Source organism: Cyprinodon variegatus, unplaced genomic scaffold (assembly GCF_000732505.1).
Source record: "Cyprinodon variegatus isolate N-32 unplaced genomic scaffold, C_variegatus-1.0 Scaffold1476, whole genome shotgun sequence".
Lineage (NCBI taxonomy): Eukaryota > Metazoa > Chordata > Actinopteri > Cyprinodontiformes > Cyprinodontidae > Cyprinodon > Cyprinodon variegatus.
The window spans coordinates 62,843-78,978 of record NW_015151929.1 but is presented as its reverse complement, the minus strand read 5'-3'; the positions used below and the strand labels follow the sequence as shown (position 1 = coordinate 78,978).

At 38.8% G+C, this 16,136-nt stretch overlaps 1 protein-coding gene across 1 annotated transcript in view; it reads right to left on the bottom strand.

Moving 5' to 3' along the window:
* pcif1 (PDX1 C-terminal inhibiting factor 1) overlaps nucleotides 1–10,673 on the bottom strand; it is a 15,498-nt gene extending 4,825 nt beyond the window's left edge. Inside the window, exons 1-10 of the mRNA XM_015403294.1 lie at nucleotides 10,562–10,673; nucleotides 6,564–6,714; nucleotides 6,297–6,421; nucleotides 6,084–6,209; nucleotides 3,808–3,941; nucleotides 3,580–3,734; nucleotides 3,360–3,507; nucleotides 510–593; nucleotides 330–429; nucleotides 1–107 (exon numbers count right to left, since the gene is read on the bottom strand). Of these exons, the coding sequence (XP_015258780.1) occupies nucleotides 1–107; nucleotides 330–429; nucleotides 510–593; nucleotides 3,360–3,507; nucleotides 3,580–3,734; nucleotides 3,808–3,941; nucleotides 6,084–6,209; nucleotides 6,297–6,421; nucleotides 6,564–6,690 (1,106 nt within the window). The 5' untranslated portion in view covers nucleotides 6,691–6,714; nucleotides 10,562–10,673. The remainder of the gene's footprint in view (nucleotides 108–329; nucleotides 430–509; nucleotides 594–3,359; nucleotides 3,508–3,579; nucleotides 3,735–3,807; nucleotides 3,942–6,083; nucleotides 6,210–6,296; nucleotides 6,422–6,563; nucleotides 6,715–10,561) is intronic.
* Between the last annotated feature and the right edge of the window lie 5,463 nt (nucleotides 10,674–16,136).

The following is a 16,136-nucleotide window of genomic DNA, read 5'->3' as shown; positions in this document are numbered from 1 at the left end:
TAGTCGGCTGAAAGCTGGTAGATCTTGGAGCAGATTCCTTCCACGGAGTCTTTGGCGACAGCAGTGACGTGAGGCCCACACTGCTGCCTCAGGTGTTCCAGGCGGTCCTGGAGACACGAGGCATAGAGAAAATGTCTACCTGAAGCTGTGGGTCTACAGGTCTCCTCTGAGCTGCCTGTCTAGAACAGCCTGAAGTCTGACATGAGTTTTAAAGCATCTATGGAAACATCTCTGAGGCTGGCAGGCAGCATGACATAGTGAGTACTGCTGCTGAGCTCAGCTTCTGTACCTGCTCCCAAAGTCATGTGACATATATGCTGAAGTGTTACCATGTAGTCTTCTTTGCTGGCGGAGTGATCCCTGCGTAGCCAGTTCATGGTGTCCTCCGCGTTCCACTTTACCACCTTCCTGCTCTCCGGACTCGCATTTCTACAAAAGGTCAAAGGGCAACATTAGTCACACCCACCCGCAGTGACCTCAGAAATTGTGAATCCTCAGCTGTGGCTCACCTGGTGTCTATCATCCTCTTGGCGGCTTCGGCGTACTTGAAGAGGAGCCTCCGAGCGTCATCCTTGTACTTGATGCGGGACAACCTGACAAACACAAACCGATGTGCGATCAATACCACATCAATCAGGTGGACCCACTCTAGGCTGAACATCAGCTGAAAGGCAGTTATATCTATTAACGTTGGAGAGAGATGTCCCTACACAACTTTTGATTTCTGATAAGATACCGATATTGCAGCTTTTAGAATTGGCTGATACCAATATTGACCAAATATGAAAATAGCAGAAATCACACCAGCTTTTATTACTCATTTTATAATGTAGAATGTCAGAAAATGATTGATCACATAATATTACTCAAACAGGGAACAAGAGACAACAAAAGGCATGAAAAAACTGACTTATGTAAAATTAACTAGTGAGTTAAAGGAGGTTTTAACAGCGGCAGAGTGTTTATATGAGCATGAAAAGATCAGAGATTTTAGATTCTTGACAGAAAATAAAATCAAGACATTAGTTTTGGGCTAATATGGGACCAATTGCATCGAAACACCCCTAAAGTTAGATGCCTTTGAATCTTTTAACTAGAGCTGAAACAATTAAATTAATCTCATCTAATCGATTATTGAAATAATCGTCAACTAATTTAATAATTGATTAATCCTTAACTGGAGTATAGACTCTTAAACATGCCTTAGCTGACAAAGCAACCTGTTTAGAGCAGTAATTATTCCAAGATTCTAAAAAATAAAACATTTTGCATTTAAGATAAAAAAACAATGTTTTCATCTTTTGATATAAGTTTATAATAAGTTTTAGTTTCGCTTGGATTAATTTTGCAAAAAGTCTTCATTAAGGAACCTTTGGTTATTCGATTAATAGAAAAAATAATCGACGGATAAATCGATTTGCAAAATAACCGTAGTCGCAGCCCTACTTTCAAATAAACTTCAACGTCTATTAAAAGTTGGCTTCTCATGAATACTGGAAAAATACCCTCAGTACAATTTATGATGCAGCAATTTTTCTTCAAAGCAAATGTTTTGAAACTTTTTTTTTTTTATATACAACGTAATTATAGGGTAGAACCGATAAGGATGAAGAAGACTCTTGCAGGTTCCAGCTGATAATTAAAAATGAAAACAAACTCAAAATGAAACAATCACTCAAACTGATATAATGGAAATGAATAGAGAAACTACTATGAAGGTCGATTGAATTAGAAAACACGTGGAGCAGTTTTTATATTCAATATTTTTTTACAAAGACATTTTTTTTAACCTTTTTTCTTATTGTTAAATTTTAATACCCTCTTTTATTTTTTTTTTATTCTGTCAGTTTAAGTCTACTTATGGAATTCACTGCCTAATAGAAGTGTTAATATTGTGTAGAAACAATGACCCTTTGATTCAGTCATATCATTTTATTGTAATAACCTGTCCTTTCATTGGTCTGTCAATTTGCTGATGATAATACATTTACCTTAGAGCTGAATAAAGAATGATTCGATACCGGATAAAATGGATTTACTGCATCACAAATTTATTCGTTACAGTGCAAACTATTGCAGTTGCCCTTTATAATTCTCTTTTTGATCATTTATAATAATATTTTCCTTAGTTATTAAGTCAGCAAACAGGTAAAGGTTGTTTATTTTTTATTTTTTGCTTTGATCATTAGTCTTAGTCTGGCTTCAACATAAACTGTGGTGTAATCAGCCATATTACCCTCCAATAACTTTAGAACTAGACAGAAGAGGGCGTTTACTAGCTTCACATAAATATCTGACTAAGCGTGTAGATGATTAACCTTTCTACATTTCTCAATGTTGTAGAATTAGCTGAACGTGTAGCACTGCTCTGCTTTGGTTTCCTCTTTACCTTATAGGGAACCATTGTTCTAACAAGGCTTTTGTCTGAGCTTGTTGATAAAGAATATACTTTAGTTTGTTTTTTGGCTCACATATATTACTCCCATTTTTCCAGACCTTACATCTTCCATAATTATTATAGTTATTATAGTGAAGCTACAAGGAGGGCGATCCTGTTGCTCTACCTGCGCCAGATCCATAAGCAGAGTGACCGACCAAATGTTTTTGGTTTATATCAATTTTGACAAAAATTTGCACCTTTAAATAATTTTTGTCTTTATTTTTAAGAACCAATTATTTATTATATTTAGATATTATTTGTGAATAAAGGACCCTGTGGACTGGTGCCAGGAGAACCGCCTCCTGATGAATAAAGCTTGGTTTATGCTTGACTCATCTGCAAGGTCCGCGTAGCAAAATTACATCATTCTGGGCTTTTATGCCCCTCAGCGCGGAGATTCTGTCCACACATCTCCTTCTGTCAGACTACTGTTCTCTCAGTGCACTAAGAAGCGTTTTCACAGATCCTTCCTCCTAGCAGCTGTTAAGCCTTTAGAACCATCACAGATCCCAACAAACTCATTTTTTTTTTCCCATCCCTGCTGTTATTGCAGTTTTCCATGTTTCTTGCTACATGAACATTTCAGATATTTCTTTAGTCATCCTACTCAAAGGTACATGGAAGCCACGTTTTTCCAAGCTGTTCTGCATCATTTCTTTGGTTGTAAACTCTCCACTTGATGCTGTGCTGAAAACACATTGATTTTTCTGATAGATATTCTGTTCTAAACTCAACCCTCAAGATGGATCAGTTTGGCACTCGATTAAATAAACACAGAACCTGGATCAGGATTCTGTTTCCTCTAAGCAGACTTAGACAACTTTCATTGTCATTTTGTATACAAAGAGTGTATACAAAACTTCGTTTTTGTAAAGCTCTCATGACATTTCCATTTCTTTAAGCATTGACTGTGGCTTACCTGATGGGAATATCATTCATGACCTCCCGGAACATGGACGGAGAGACGACGGGCTCACATTCGCTCGGCAATAACGGATCATGACCTTTATCCATCACTTTCCTCTCCAGCAGCCATCGGTTGAATGACTCCCGCGGTGGGTCGATGCCTTAATAGGACACACAAGACTGTAAGGGCATGTTTGGTTTTCCTCAGTGGATGTTCTTAAGAGAGTCCTCACCTTCTCTCTGGTGGCACAGCTCAGCATAGTGTTGCCTCAGCTTAGTGACCAGCTGCGCTCGCTGCAGCTCGATCTCGGGGTGCGGCGGCAGGTGATTGGCTGCTGAGCGCTCTCTGATCACAGCGTTGGTCTGAATATCCAGATCCCAGTAGACCCTGAAACAACCACATAAATCTCATCATTGGTTCTTTCTGCAGGGGAGTAAGGGGGAAGGTATTAGGCACTCACACAGCTGGTCTGTAAGGGGCGGGGGCCGGAGTGGGAGTTGTGGGAGTGGGGGCTGGAACCGGCTTCTCTTCAGGGGCGGAGCTCCAAGGTTTGACTCCAGGTGTGCTGGGAGAGATAGGCGTGGTTGGCTCCACCTGTAAACAGGACTGGACTCCATTACCCACCACCCGCTGTGCATCAGCATCACTGATCACATGACCAATCATGGCATCGGTGTCCAAATTCAGGGACTGCATCCTTCAAAAAACCCGGCCTACTGAGAATGGGTCCTTCTGGAGCCGCGAAGACAGAAGGACGCAACTTGGTTGGGCTTTCTTTGATAAATATGACATATGCATCAAAGGAAAAAACAGATTTTTTGTCCTTATTCCCTAATGACTCTTTATTTTAAAATAAACAATAATTTAGAAGAGGAGTGTTCATATTAATTATTAAGCGAACAAATGGTCAAAAATTAAAACAGGACATTCATATATATATATATTATATATATATATATATATATATATATATATATATATATACGTGCACTGCTCTAACCCACTAGGCCAACACTCCCCCCAAGTGGCATATTCCATTTGTGTAGAAAGTATTTGGCAAGAACAACACAATGTATAATCTTAAAGTAAAATCTAATTCATAATTGAGGACAAATTAAGTACTTTTGTTTGGATCCTGACAGCTGCGACAACTTTTGTTTTTGTTGATTTAATCCTAGAGAAACTCCAGCAGTTGCTAAAGATGAGCAAGTTATTCATCTCCTAATATACTCTGCATTAAGATGAAACCCTTAAATAAGGCTATTTTTCAAAGCTTATCTTTAATTACTGCTTTTTCTGCTCCCTTGCTTAGAAGAAGGTCAAAGTCTGTAACTGAGCTCCCATGCCCCCGACATAAGCAGATGATGTGATTTCATTAATGTCCGACTCTGATGATAAGACGATTATTAGTTTGCATTTATCTGTAGAGTTTTATAATTTAAATATTTGTAAAAGCCCAAAACTTTTTTATCATTATTCCTTCCTCACCATCTTGTTGAGTTAATTACAAAGGCTGTCAACGGCTGAGTCAAAGAAAATACAGTAAAGCTACGTTCACATCGCACATGATTCCAGCAGCAGAAGCAGCTGTTTTAAATGTAAAGTCAGTGGTTTGTGCGCATCAAGGTCCCACAGCGCCTCTCGAGCAGCAGGTGCAGCACATCTTGACACACCTGAAGCAGGGCCTCATGAGCTTCTAAGGCGTGTGAAGTGCTTCACAAGCAGACACAGCGCTGCTGATGCAGATCGCTATGATCAATCCCCTGAAACTGTTTATTAAAGCCTAAATTAACTTAAAATGTGGAAAACCTGCCAGCAAAATATGTTTGCTTTTATTATTGCGATGCATGCAGTTTGTATTACGCAGAAGAAAAACACTAACATCTAGTTCCAGTCGCCACGAAAAGTAGGGGACAAACCCCCAAGAACCCGGCCTGAGGCAGCTGCTGCTGGAGATTAGCAGTGACAGCGCCCTGTCGGTATGTTGGGGGTCTGTGCGGCTCCAACAGCTCCAACTCCAATAATATTTTGAAGCAGAATCATAATATTGATGAACTGACTGCACAAACAATGTTTTGAGGTGGAATTTTTCCACTTAAAAACATTAAAACTACTTTTTACCCACTGATCACAGGAAATACAGCAAAGCCGTTCTCTGCCATTGAACACAAGAGCAGCAGAAGCATCAGACGCATCTGGAAAAATCTACAGGACGCGCTTCAGAAGCAACAGAGATGCTCTTCAGGCCACCTAATGTGGAGAAGCATTAAAAATGAAGCAGCAGGTGCTTTTTCACTACTCAAATCACGTCTACTGGGAACGTAGCATAAAAGAAAAATGGACCCAATGAGGGCCTGATTAACATTTGTTCAGTTTTGTTTGAGTTGGTCTTAATTTTAAGAGCAGCAACCTTAATACATTTTTTTAAAAACAATCGTCAGCTTTGAGTAAAAACTGTAATAACACAGTACAACAGCAGTGGTTTCAAATTTATGATCACATTTTTAACAACTGCCATCTGCCATTGCTTCAACCAGCACCCCGGATCAAAGAAAATAGTTGGGCATGAAGGACACAGAGAAACCCTCCTTCTGCTAAATGAAAAGAAGGAATTTGTCTGCGGCTTTAGAAACAGTCGTGTATCGGGACCGTCTTCATCGGCGTACTGACATAGAGTTGTCCAACAGATTTAAAAAGACCTTTGAAGGATGTTGCCCCTGAATTCAGCTTAAATACCTTGGCTCGTTTTGCACTGTTTAGCCCCGCCCCCTGCTCCTCAGAGCTCCTCCTCTTCCTCTGGCCGTTTCCAAGGTTACCATCCCCGGCTTCTGCAGGAGCAGCGTTTAGACCCAGTGGGTCGGACTACGAACAGATAGAGGAATATATCAGCTCCTGCAGCTGATTGGTTTATAGATTGGGTGATTGATAGGTGAGGTAAGCAGCACTCACGATGACATCATGTTGACCCAGCACAGGCACCTCCCACAGGCTCTGATTGGTAAATCTGTTAAAGTAGTACGGCCGGTTCTCCCTTTTTGACCAACATTTGGACCAGCCGGCCTGGACCAACTCATCTGTTAGGATTCAGGGGAGGGATGTGGAAGGTAGGGAGACACAAAGACATGTGAGACAAGGGGCAAGTCAGAAGACGACAACTGTGAGAGAGAGGCAAGTGTGAAAAAGACACAGGTAAAGAGAGAAGACAGCTGCATCTACCTGGAAGTTCAGGCGATTTGGATGTGGTGGACGGAGAAAGAGGCGGTCCATGAGAGGAGGCAGAGGCAGAAGGGGGCACCATGGTGGCTGCCTCTCCCTTCACAGATCCCTGGCTGTTACTGGACATTTTAGCTGCTCATCACAGTCGGACCTGACAAAAGGAAACAGGGATTCAGAACACAACAAAAGAAAAAGGTGAGCTTCTCTTCTGGGTCAAATATTCAACTAAAACAAAAGATAGAAACTGGTTTCAGCAATTTAATTTAAGCAGAAATTAGCAAGATAAACTAGGGAGGAGACAATCCCACTGTGTCTCTAAAAGAAAATGCCTACTTATGAAGTATTGCAAAGTATCCAAACTAAATCTTTTATCTGTGCCAAAAATCTGAAACTGGCATGCAGCATAAAAAAACAGTTTTATAAAACCATCTGCACACAAAACCAAGCAATTTCCAAATGTATTGTTTACATCTACAAGGAATTTGATTCGGTAATGAGTTGCTACGTACAGAAAAGCAAACAGAAATAAATAAAACAGAAATACATGATTCAGAAACTAACAAATGTAAGTTGTGCAGCAAAAGCACCACAGCAGCAAATTAATAGTGGCTAAACTTAGATTATAAAGTAGGCATATACACATGTGCTGACACTTTCCTGCAGGCTGAGGGAAAGAGTAGCTGGGCCTTGTTAAGGAGGCCAACAGTAGATGGGAATTAGCTGTTTTTGTGGGAAGCAGTATTGGTTGTGATGTGGACAGAGAGGAGAAACAGTTTGTGTCCAGGGTGGGAGGGAGGTGTGAGCTGCTATACATCTATAGAGCAACAGATCAGAACTCTAACTCAGAGTCTGAGTCCTAGGATCCTCTTTGCGTTCAGCTTTCCGCATGTACACATTTAACTGTGCGTGTTCCATGTGAAGCATTTAAACATATCAAATACATGTAGGGCTGAAACTATTGATCAAAACCAGTCATGATTGATCGTTTATTGAAATAATCATCAACTAATTCAGTTATTAATAATTCACTTGAGTGTACAGACTCTAGCAACCCATTGACAGTACTAATTTTGCCAAAACTGTAAAGCATATTTGCACACACACTGATTGAGAGGTGGTAATAATTGGCAATTAGCAAGACACACTAAATTAAGGAGTGGTTCTACAGGTGGGGACCACAGACCACTTCTCAGCATCTATGCTTTCTAGCTGATGTTTTGGTTACTTTTGAAGGTTGGTGGTGCTTTCACACTCGTTGGAGCATGTGATGGACTCCAAAACCCACATAAGTGCTCAAGAAGTGCAGCTAATCCAAGATGGCACATCAAGTAAATAAACTTTAATTAATTACTATCAGAACTCCTAAAGAGGTAGCTTTAGCTTCATCTCATTCACAATCTGTATAAAATATATTAAAGGGGCCTTTTCACATCCGATTTAGCAATAATAGCGGGTGATCACTAAACAAAATAATTGATTGCAGCCCTACTGCATCTCCCCATCAGTGTCTACCGTTTTCCCTGCCTCCACAACATGTGCTGTTATACAAATAGGTAAGAGTTAAGGACCTCACATTTTTTTATTTTTACGTTCTAAATCAAACACATGATGTTTAAAGGCAGAACAGCATCTTCTGGGTTAAAGTCAGCTGAGTGAATGACTAATTATAAACTATTCTTACACCATTGAAATTAAACTTTATAGAATATATGATATAAATACAACAATCCCTCCTTTGTTTCCATGATGAACTCTGGTTAGTAAACTTCATCTCATACACGCAAAAAACTATTTTTGCTCCAAGCAACACGACCCAAGAACCGGATTGCCTCTACACTTTTTTTTGTAGAGTTAATAAAAAATAAATTAATAAACCCATCATGTGAAAGTAAGAAACATTTGAAATAGGGATGTTCCGGTGCAGAGGTCATGGATTAGCGGACCGCAGTCCCGACCCGGACCCACCTGCTGGCTGATCCGGGCCCAATCTGATTTAAAACATTTATAAATCAATGCATGTTGTCTAACTTCACTTGCGCTGTTTCTCCTGTTAATATGGTAAAGCCCTCCGGAGCTTCTGGAACCAGGCTACACCTGATACAAATTAGCCAATGGACTGTGTCAGTCTGGGTCGCTGCGTCTAGCTACTTTTAGATACACCAGACAAACCTGAGGCAAACTGGGAGATTGAAAAGAAGAAGACGATGAGAAACAGAGAGCAGAGAAAGTGTGAACTGCTGGGAGAACCGCACATTTTGAGTATGTTTGGCTTAACCTTCTGCTGTGAAGCAAGATTCTCCAGCATGAACATAATCAAAAATAAATATCGAGCCATGCTCACGAATCATCACCTTGATATGTGCTTGAGAATGGCTTTGTTGCCTATAAAACCCAGTTTTAAAAGCCTTGCAGGCCAGCCTAAAGCCCACTTCACTAATTAAGCCACAAAAAACAACTGTCAGTTCAGGGTTTTTATAAAATATGTGAATCAGGAAATTGTGTATATACAAAACTGAACAATTGTTGTTCTCTACTTCAAAAAACACTTTAAAATGGAAAAAAAAATGCTCTTTATTAAAATATTTTTTTTTATTGCATCCATGTATAGCATGGATGCATAAACAAATTTATTTTCAGTGTTAAATTCTGTTTAAAGTAACAGATTGTAATTAAAAATGTCTCTGGACCTTTACTGATTATTGATTTTCTTTATTCTGACCCCTCTGACTTAATTGGTTACCTCTGGTCTAGTGTTTCCTTTATTTTCTACTCTTATTTAAAGTATTGCCTGCTTCAAAAAGAAATTGCAATTTTTTATTACCAATTTATTACCTAAAAAAACACACAAAAAAACAAAACAAAATAGGTCTAAATTACTACTGTAGGTGTTTTACTTTTATTTTAGGTGTCTCGGCCTGTGAAGTTTGCAACCTTAGATGCAGCTCTGCTTCCACAGACAAGTTTAAAACCATAGGGTTATTGCCTCATGCTAAAGATAATTAACTTTACTCAGTAATTAAAAAGACTTGGATATGATACCATAGACAGGAGGATGTGTGGAACTTGACCGTACCCAAACCTGCTCCTCCTGTTGTAAAGGCCCCTGGTATAGCTAGCAGTGTTTTTGATCCAGTTATACAGGATCAAATCATCCACAGATCAGCAGATAGTCTGGAGTTCAGTGCCTTGCTCAAGGACACTAAGCGTGAATATGAATGGATATCTAGGGAGGGTTACATTTTCCTATTGCCATAAAATGCTCTCTTCATTGACCTGCGGTCTTTCTGTAATCAGGGAAGATGACGGTGTCGATCAACGTAGAGGTAAAATGACAGGTGTTTTATCTGTTTAAATCGATCCGCACCACCTGTGCCCGGTGTGCCGCAATCACTGATTTATTATACCTAAAATGAAACTGAAAGGAAGAAACGTCCCTGTGATGTGACAGCGCTCCGACAAACAGTTGATTGGATTTGATCAATAAGCTGCTGCTGCTTAATTCTGTTTAAGGCTTTTCGGTTGTTTTTCTTCTCAGTCGCAGGAACGAGCGCCACAGTTATGCGCATGCGCGCAGCGAGCCTGAGCAAACAGGGAGGAGGGGGAGGAGGACAACAAAAGGCTGCGGCTGCTGCTCGAAGCCCGCGCTCTGCTGTTGGAGACCGTGGCGGTCACTACGACTCCACGGAGCAGACAAGCCGACCGAAAGTATGCTAAATCCCCATGGACTCGGCGGTCTGACCTGATAGCTGTTCTGACAGAGGCTAATAGAATGTTTTATTCGAACTCAGCTAAGACGTATTGCTGCTGTTAAAATTCAGCTCCTCTCAAAGATGGCGGACACGCCCCTGCCACCGCTCCGTGCGCCTTCACCAACATTTCTGCTCAGGAATCTCGACACTTGGGCTTCGCGGTCTCAGAACCTACTCCATCCGCAGCATGAAACCTTCAGCCGGGTGTCGGTGTATTCGAAGGAGCCATACGGACTCTTTTGCTCTTACCTTCCGCGGTCAAATAGCAGATAGTCGGAGCTTCTCCGCGCTGCTTTCCAGTCGTCCGCTCCGCTCCCTCCCCGCCTGCTCAGACATCTTTACAGGGACTCGGGCACAGCCACTGCGCAGGCGCGGCGACTGACCCACTTCCGGTGCCAACGTGTCTGCTTTCCGGGGCCATATTGAGGAGGTCAAAATGTTTAGACTGCAGCGAATTCTACTTCAAAATTGAGCTCATCTTGATATTAATGGATAATTTGTTGAAAAACCATCACAGATAATTTAAAAATCAGTCTGTTCCTTATTATCTGTATACTACATCTTATACAATATATGCAAATGTATAAATATGTTTAAATATACAGTGATTCACTTATTAAATGATAAATTATAAATACTTAATTAGGCAGACTATAAAAAAAAAAGTTATGCCTATCTGAATCTTCTATATAAAAAAAGAGGACTTCCTTAACTGCAGAGCATTAACCTGTCAGTCCTGTTTTTGAATTGTGTTCTGTTTCATTCATTATTTTTTCTACTGGTAGAACTACTTTTTGTCCTTTACATGAACTAGAAAGGGATTAAAAAAACAAGAATAATGTGGTCTAGATTTGGTTCACATAGTGACAAGTAATTGGACAAAGATAAAGGGAGGTGGGCCTTTCAGAAGAGCCACTGGGGGACATTAGTGTTGGTAGAAAGCATGAGCAGCACAGGCTGAATTTTTGTAGTTTTAAAGCATCATGTATAATGTAGTAGACATTCTGAAACGTGCACATGAAAAAATAAAAATCAGATGTATAAAACCATGTAAACGTGTCACTTCATAGTTTCCTTCATTCTTCTAAATTTGCATGGAATCAAGCCAATTGCACACGTATTCTTGCCTGCCTGGTCCCTGCCTCTAAGTGAATATGCAAATCAGTAATAAACAGCCAGGAGGCAACAAGCACATGTTCAAATAACCATAGCAACAGTGCTGCCCTTCAGTCACTCTGAAACTTTGTCAACACACCTCACTGATACGTTACAGCCAACCAACAACCTCTTTAGAGACACCGGCGACTCAAACTTGCAGAAAATGGATAAACTGTTTGCTGGTACCTGTTAAGCTCCATATTGTCTGAGTCGGTTCCAAATGGTGCTGCAATGAGCTAAATAGCTTAATGCTGATCTCTGTAATCATTTGTATATTCTTCCCATGTTTCTACTGGGAAGATTGTCAATACAACAAAAAAATCAATGTAAAAAATTATTCAGGAATCACAAAATAACAGTAAAAAGCCACAAAAAAAAAGGCAGTGGGTTGGTGGGAGTGTGGATTATACTCAGAACCTCTGGAACCCAAGCGCAATGCCCTAACCACTAGGCCATCATGGCCTAGAATAAAAAAGAAAACAAAAAAAAAACACGGTCATATGTGGACACACTGTATATATCCCATGCTCCTTCTTCTTATCTTTTAACTATTTGAACTGATGCATCACATACATTTCTCCACTGTGAGATCAATAAAAATCAATCAATAATTATATTAACTATAAGCTCATAAAACCATTGGTTGAACCAAGCCAAAGTTCCCTGGTTCAGTTAAATAAGCAGACACGTTTTTGCATATTAAACATGGTGGACAGCTTTTTAACAATTATGTCTTCTATTTATAGAGGCAGATCTGGCATTTCCAGATGGCCTCTTAAAGCAATGTTGATTGCAGTCATAACTCTGCTCACTACAAATTACAATTTGATGTATATCCATTTAAGCACATTTATTTGTTTATCTGAGCAACACACGGCTTACTTTGAGAAGTACCATATGACAAGCATGTTGACGGTTCACATTGACTGTTAAATACCCAACATTTCAATAACTTCCTTCTAAAAAATTCTCTGGCTGGATGGTACAGTTGTTGGCAGGAGGGATACATGGTTCTTTCAGGGCTCTTCTGTGATGCTCATCAATTTATATCAGCTAAGGAGCAATGCCTCATCTTGTACCAGCAGGTCAGTAACATCTCTGAACAAACTCCCTCTGTATTCTTTCATAAAGGAAATGTCATCCAGCAGAGCCAAGGCTTCCACCTTTCCAGAATTACACTCCACTCTACCTCTTCTTTTTTTATAGATGTGTGATCGTCTACACTTTGTGCATCTTATCAATCACCCTACCTGACTTGTGTGCATTAATTTGCTGATGTACCACAGTTTCTTGTTCAGTTATACTGAAAGTGCCCCTTTGAGATCATCCATGGATTTTTAGCTCCTCAGCACACAGACCATCATGTGTTTACAGACCAAACCAGAGGAATATTTACAGTTTACATCAAACTGAGGTTCTTTCCATCATCTTCGAGGTGTTACAGTGTTTTAGCAGGCTAAATATAGTTCTTTTATCATTCAGATTTAAAACATAAAAGCTAAAACTCATAAAAAAACATAAGGCTTGTTGTTCCTGTGGTTTAAATAGATCTGAATAAAATAATTTTTCAGAGTTTTTTAGCTTTAGTTTTGGTGTTTTGTAGTTTTCAATTGTCGACTAAAATAAAAGTTCCCAAGGAACGCTGCAAAACTTGTACACTTTGTACAAGCTGAGTTGTGTGTAAAACATTTGGCCGCTCTAAGGCTCTGCCTGGATCCTTGTTTAACCTGTTTACCTACAAGTAAAATAGTTAAACTCTGTTTATTTACTGCTCTTTTTTTATGAAAGAACAGCTAGAAAATTGAGATATGTTAAATATTTTTGTGCCTCATGTCAGAAACTGAAACTTCTGATCATATAGAATTATTACACATAGATATTTAGCGCCTTTTTAAAAATTTAATCTTAAATCATTTTATTGATCCCAAAAGTAAATTAAATGTGGTAAATTATGAGGGTCTTCCTCAAAATGTTTTAGATTTTTTTGTAGTATTTTTTATGGCTTACATTTACAAAATAAAAACCTAAAATTTAGCATCTCATAAATAAGAATTTTACAATAGAAAAATACAAAAAAGAATTTTAAAAAGAAATGGCAGGCGCCCAATAAATATTTTTTTTCATCTATCAATACTTAATACTTGGTCTGGGTTCCTTTTGCCCTAATTACTATAAATGGTGACATGATTGAGCTGTGCTTCTGTTTATAAAGTATTGTGTATAGGGACCATACTAAAAGTTTACCTACACCCAAAAGCTGAAAATGGCATATGCAAAAAATGATAGGGGCAAAAAGTTTCCTAATTATTCTTTTGGCTACATTAGCTTATCAGATTCAAATGTTTCCTGATTTCTTTGCATATGTGGTTTATCTCTGATCTTTAATTTAAAAAAAATTGCAGCATAAAGCTGTGTCTATTTTTTGGCCCATCTTAAATATATTTTTTGATATGTATGAATATATTTTAAATCTTATTAATTTGTCCAGATTTAATTGTAATTCTTTAGAACTGTGCACCAAGTTACCCTTACCTTTTTTTCTATGTTGGAGTTGTACAAACCAACCTTCTTTTGTGTAACACCTGTGACAAATATGGAAATAAGCGTGGATCTGGCGGGTTGAGTTGTCCAAAACTGAAGCCTGTTCAGCACATAATCCTAGAGCCAGATAGGTCCGCTAACTTAACTAGAACAAAAACATCAGCTTATGAAACTGCAGCTTCATGTGTTATGAATGTTTAAAAACCTACATAGAGTGCCATAAATTAACATATTTCATGCTCAATTGCAGATATAATTCAATTCGATTCAGTTTATTTCTATAGCGCCAATTCACAACACATGTCATCTCAACGCACTTTACAGTTCACCAGATCATCCAGTCAAATTGATTCAAAGTTTTCAATGTAAGGAAAACCAGTTGATTGCATCGACTCATTGTCTTAAATGCAATCCCTCACACTAAGCATGCTTGTAGCGACAGTGGAGAGAAAAAACAGGAAGAAACCTACAGCAAAACCAGGCTCAGTGTGAGCGGCCATCTACCGAGGCCGACTGGGGTTCAAGGAGACAGAAGCAGAGAAACAAAAGGCAAGTGTAAGAGGCGGCCCCGTCCAGGAAACACACAGCCAGGCAGACGAGCTGAGCCAACTCCCATGTCAGAGGATGAAGAGAGCACATCCAGCCAGTCACAGTCAGAGAAACAGGACTACACTGGAAAAACAGGCAGATTTCCAACATCTATAAACAAAGGTGTTGATGGCAGCAGCACAGCCGATATTTAACAGTTATATTCTTCTTTACTAAATACAAACACAATGCTGATCCAAACAAATGAAAAACTTCTTCCCTGGCCTTGTGTGCAGACTCCTGTGTGTGATTGTGGTGCAACCCTTGGAGCTTGTGTATATTTCTTATATACAGAATAAAAAAACAGGATGTTATATTGAAATTTACATGATTATCTCTGTCCAAGTTTTTCTTTTACTCTTTCCACTTATTCAGACATGACTTAGCATGTTTTTCTCGAGAAAAGAAAGAGCCAGTAATCGGGAGACTGCGCTCTGCGCTGGAGGCGCCATCTAGTGGCCACACGTATTATTACAATCATTACACTGAGGCAGATACAGTTTTAGGTGACTTGATATGGCATGGATTTTTATTTTATATACTTTATCATTGCAAGCAAAAAGCATAGCATTTAGATTAAAATTTAGGGAAAAAAATGCAATCCAGAAAAGAAACGTTAAAAACTTCTTCACCCCAAAAAAAGTTTAAGGGTAAATCTTCTGTTTTCTCATATTTCCTTTTCCCAAATATGTTATCATATTTCATATGTTCTAACACAATTTTTTTTTGTTGCAGATTTTTATTTTAATCTTATATTTTTATTTATTTTATTCCAGATTGAGTTTTAAAAACTGTATTCTTTTCAAATTGTGTTTTAAAGATCCTATTCTCTACTTCTGGAGGCAGCCTTTCCTCTGGAATGAAGACCAATGATTTTCATTGTTCTGCATTATTATCCAGAAAAGTTTTAATGGTCAAATGTGAGCATCTCTATCGGCATTGAAGTGAAGAAAATATGATCTGTAAAAGACAATTTGAAAAGAATGCAAGAACAAGAAATAGGGAAATTTGAAAAACTATTTAAAAAAAAAAAAGAAAAAGAAAGGATGAAACAAGAAAAAACCCTTCAAATGAATTTTAAAGATTTTTATTCAAGTATTGCTATTTCTGAAAAAAAAAAAAAAAACTGTTCTTAATTTATTCTTTATGGTACTCCAGCATTGATGACATCATACACACTATACTTTGCTTAAAAAAATATAGATATAAAAAAATATAACTGTGGATGTCTGGGGGACAGTGATTCACCTGTTATGAATGCTGGCGTACCATAAAGAAGAAATTATGAGCAGTTTAGTTTGTGCCTTCAAGTCATTGCCCATAGGAAAATGTTACTTGGATTACAAAACCGAATATCTTCAGAACATCTCCAAATGACACAAAACTAATATGGGTGAGTAGAACATGATGTAATAATGTAAAATCAAGGAACAATGTAAGAAAACCGGGGTTCCCCTTTAAAGCAGTGAGACAGCTCAAAAACAGAGATCTAAAGAATGTGGGAGAGGTTAGGGCCCTCCAAAGATACATAGGTTAT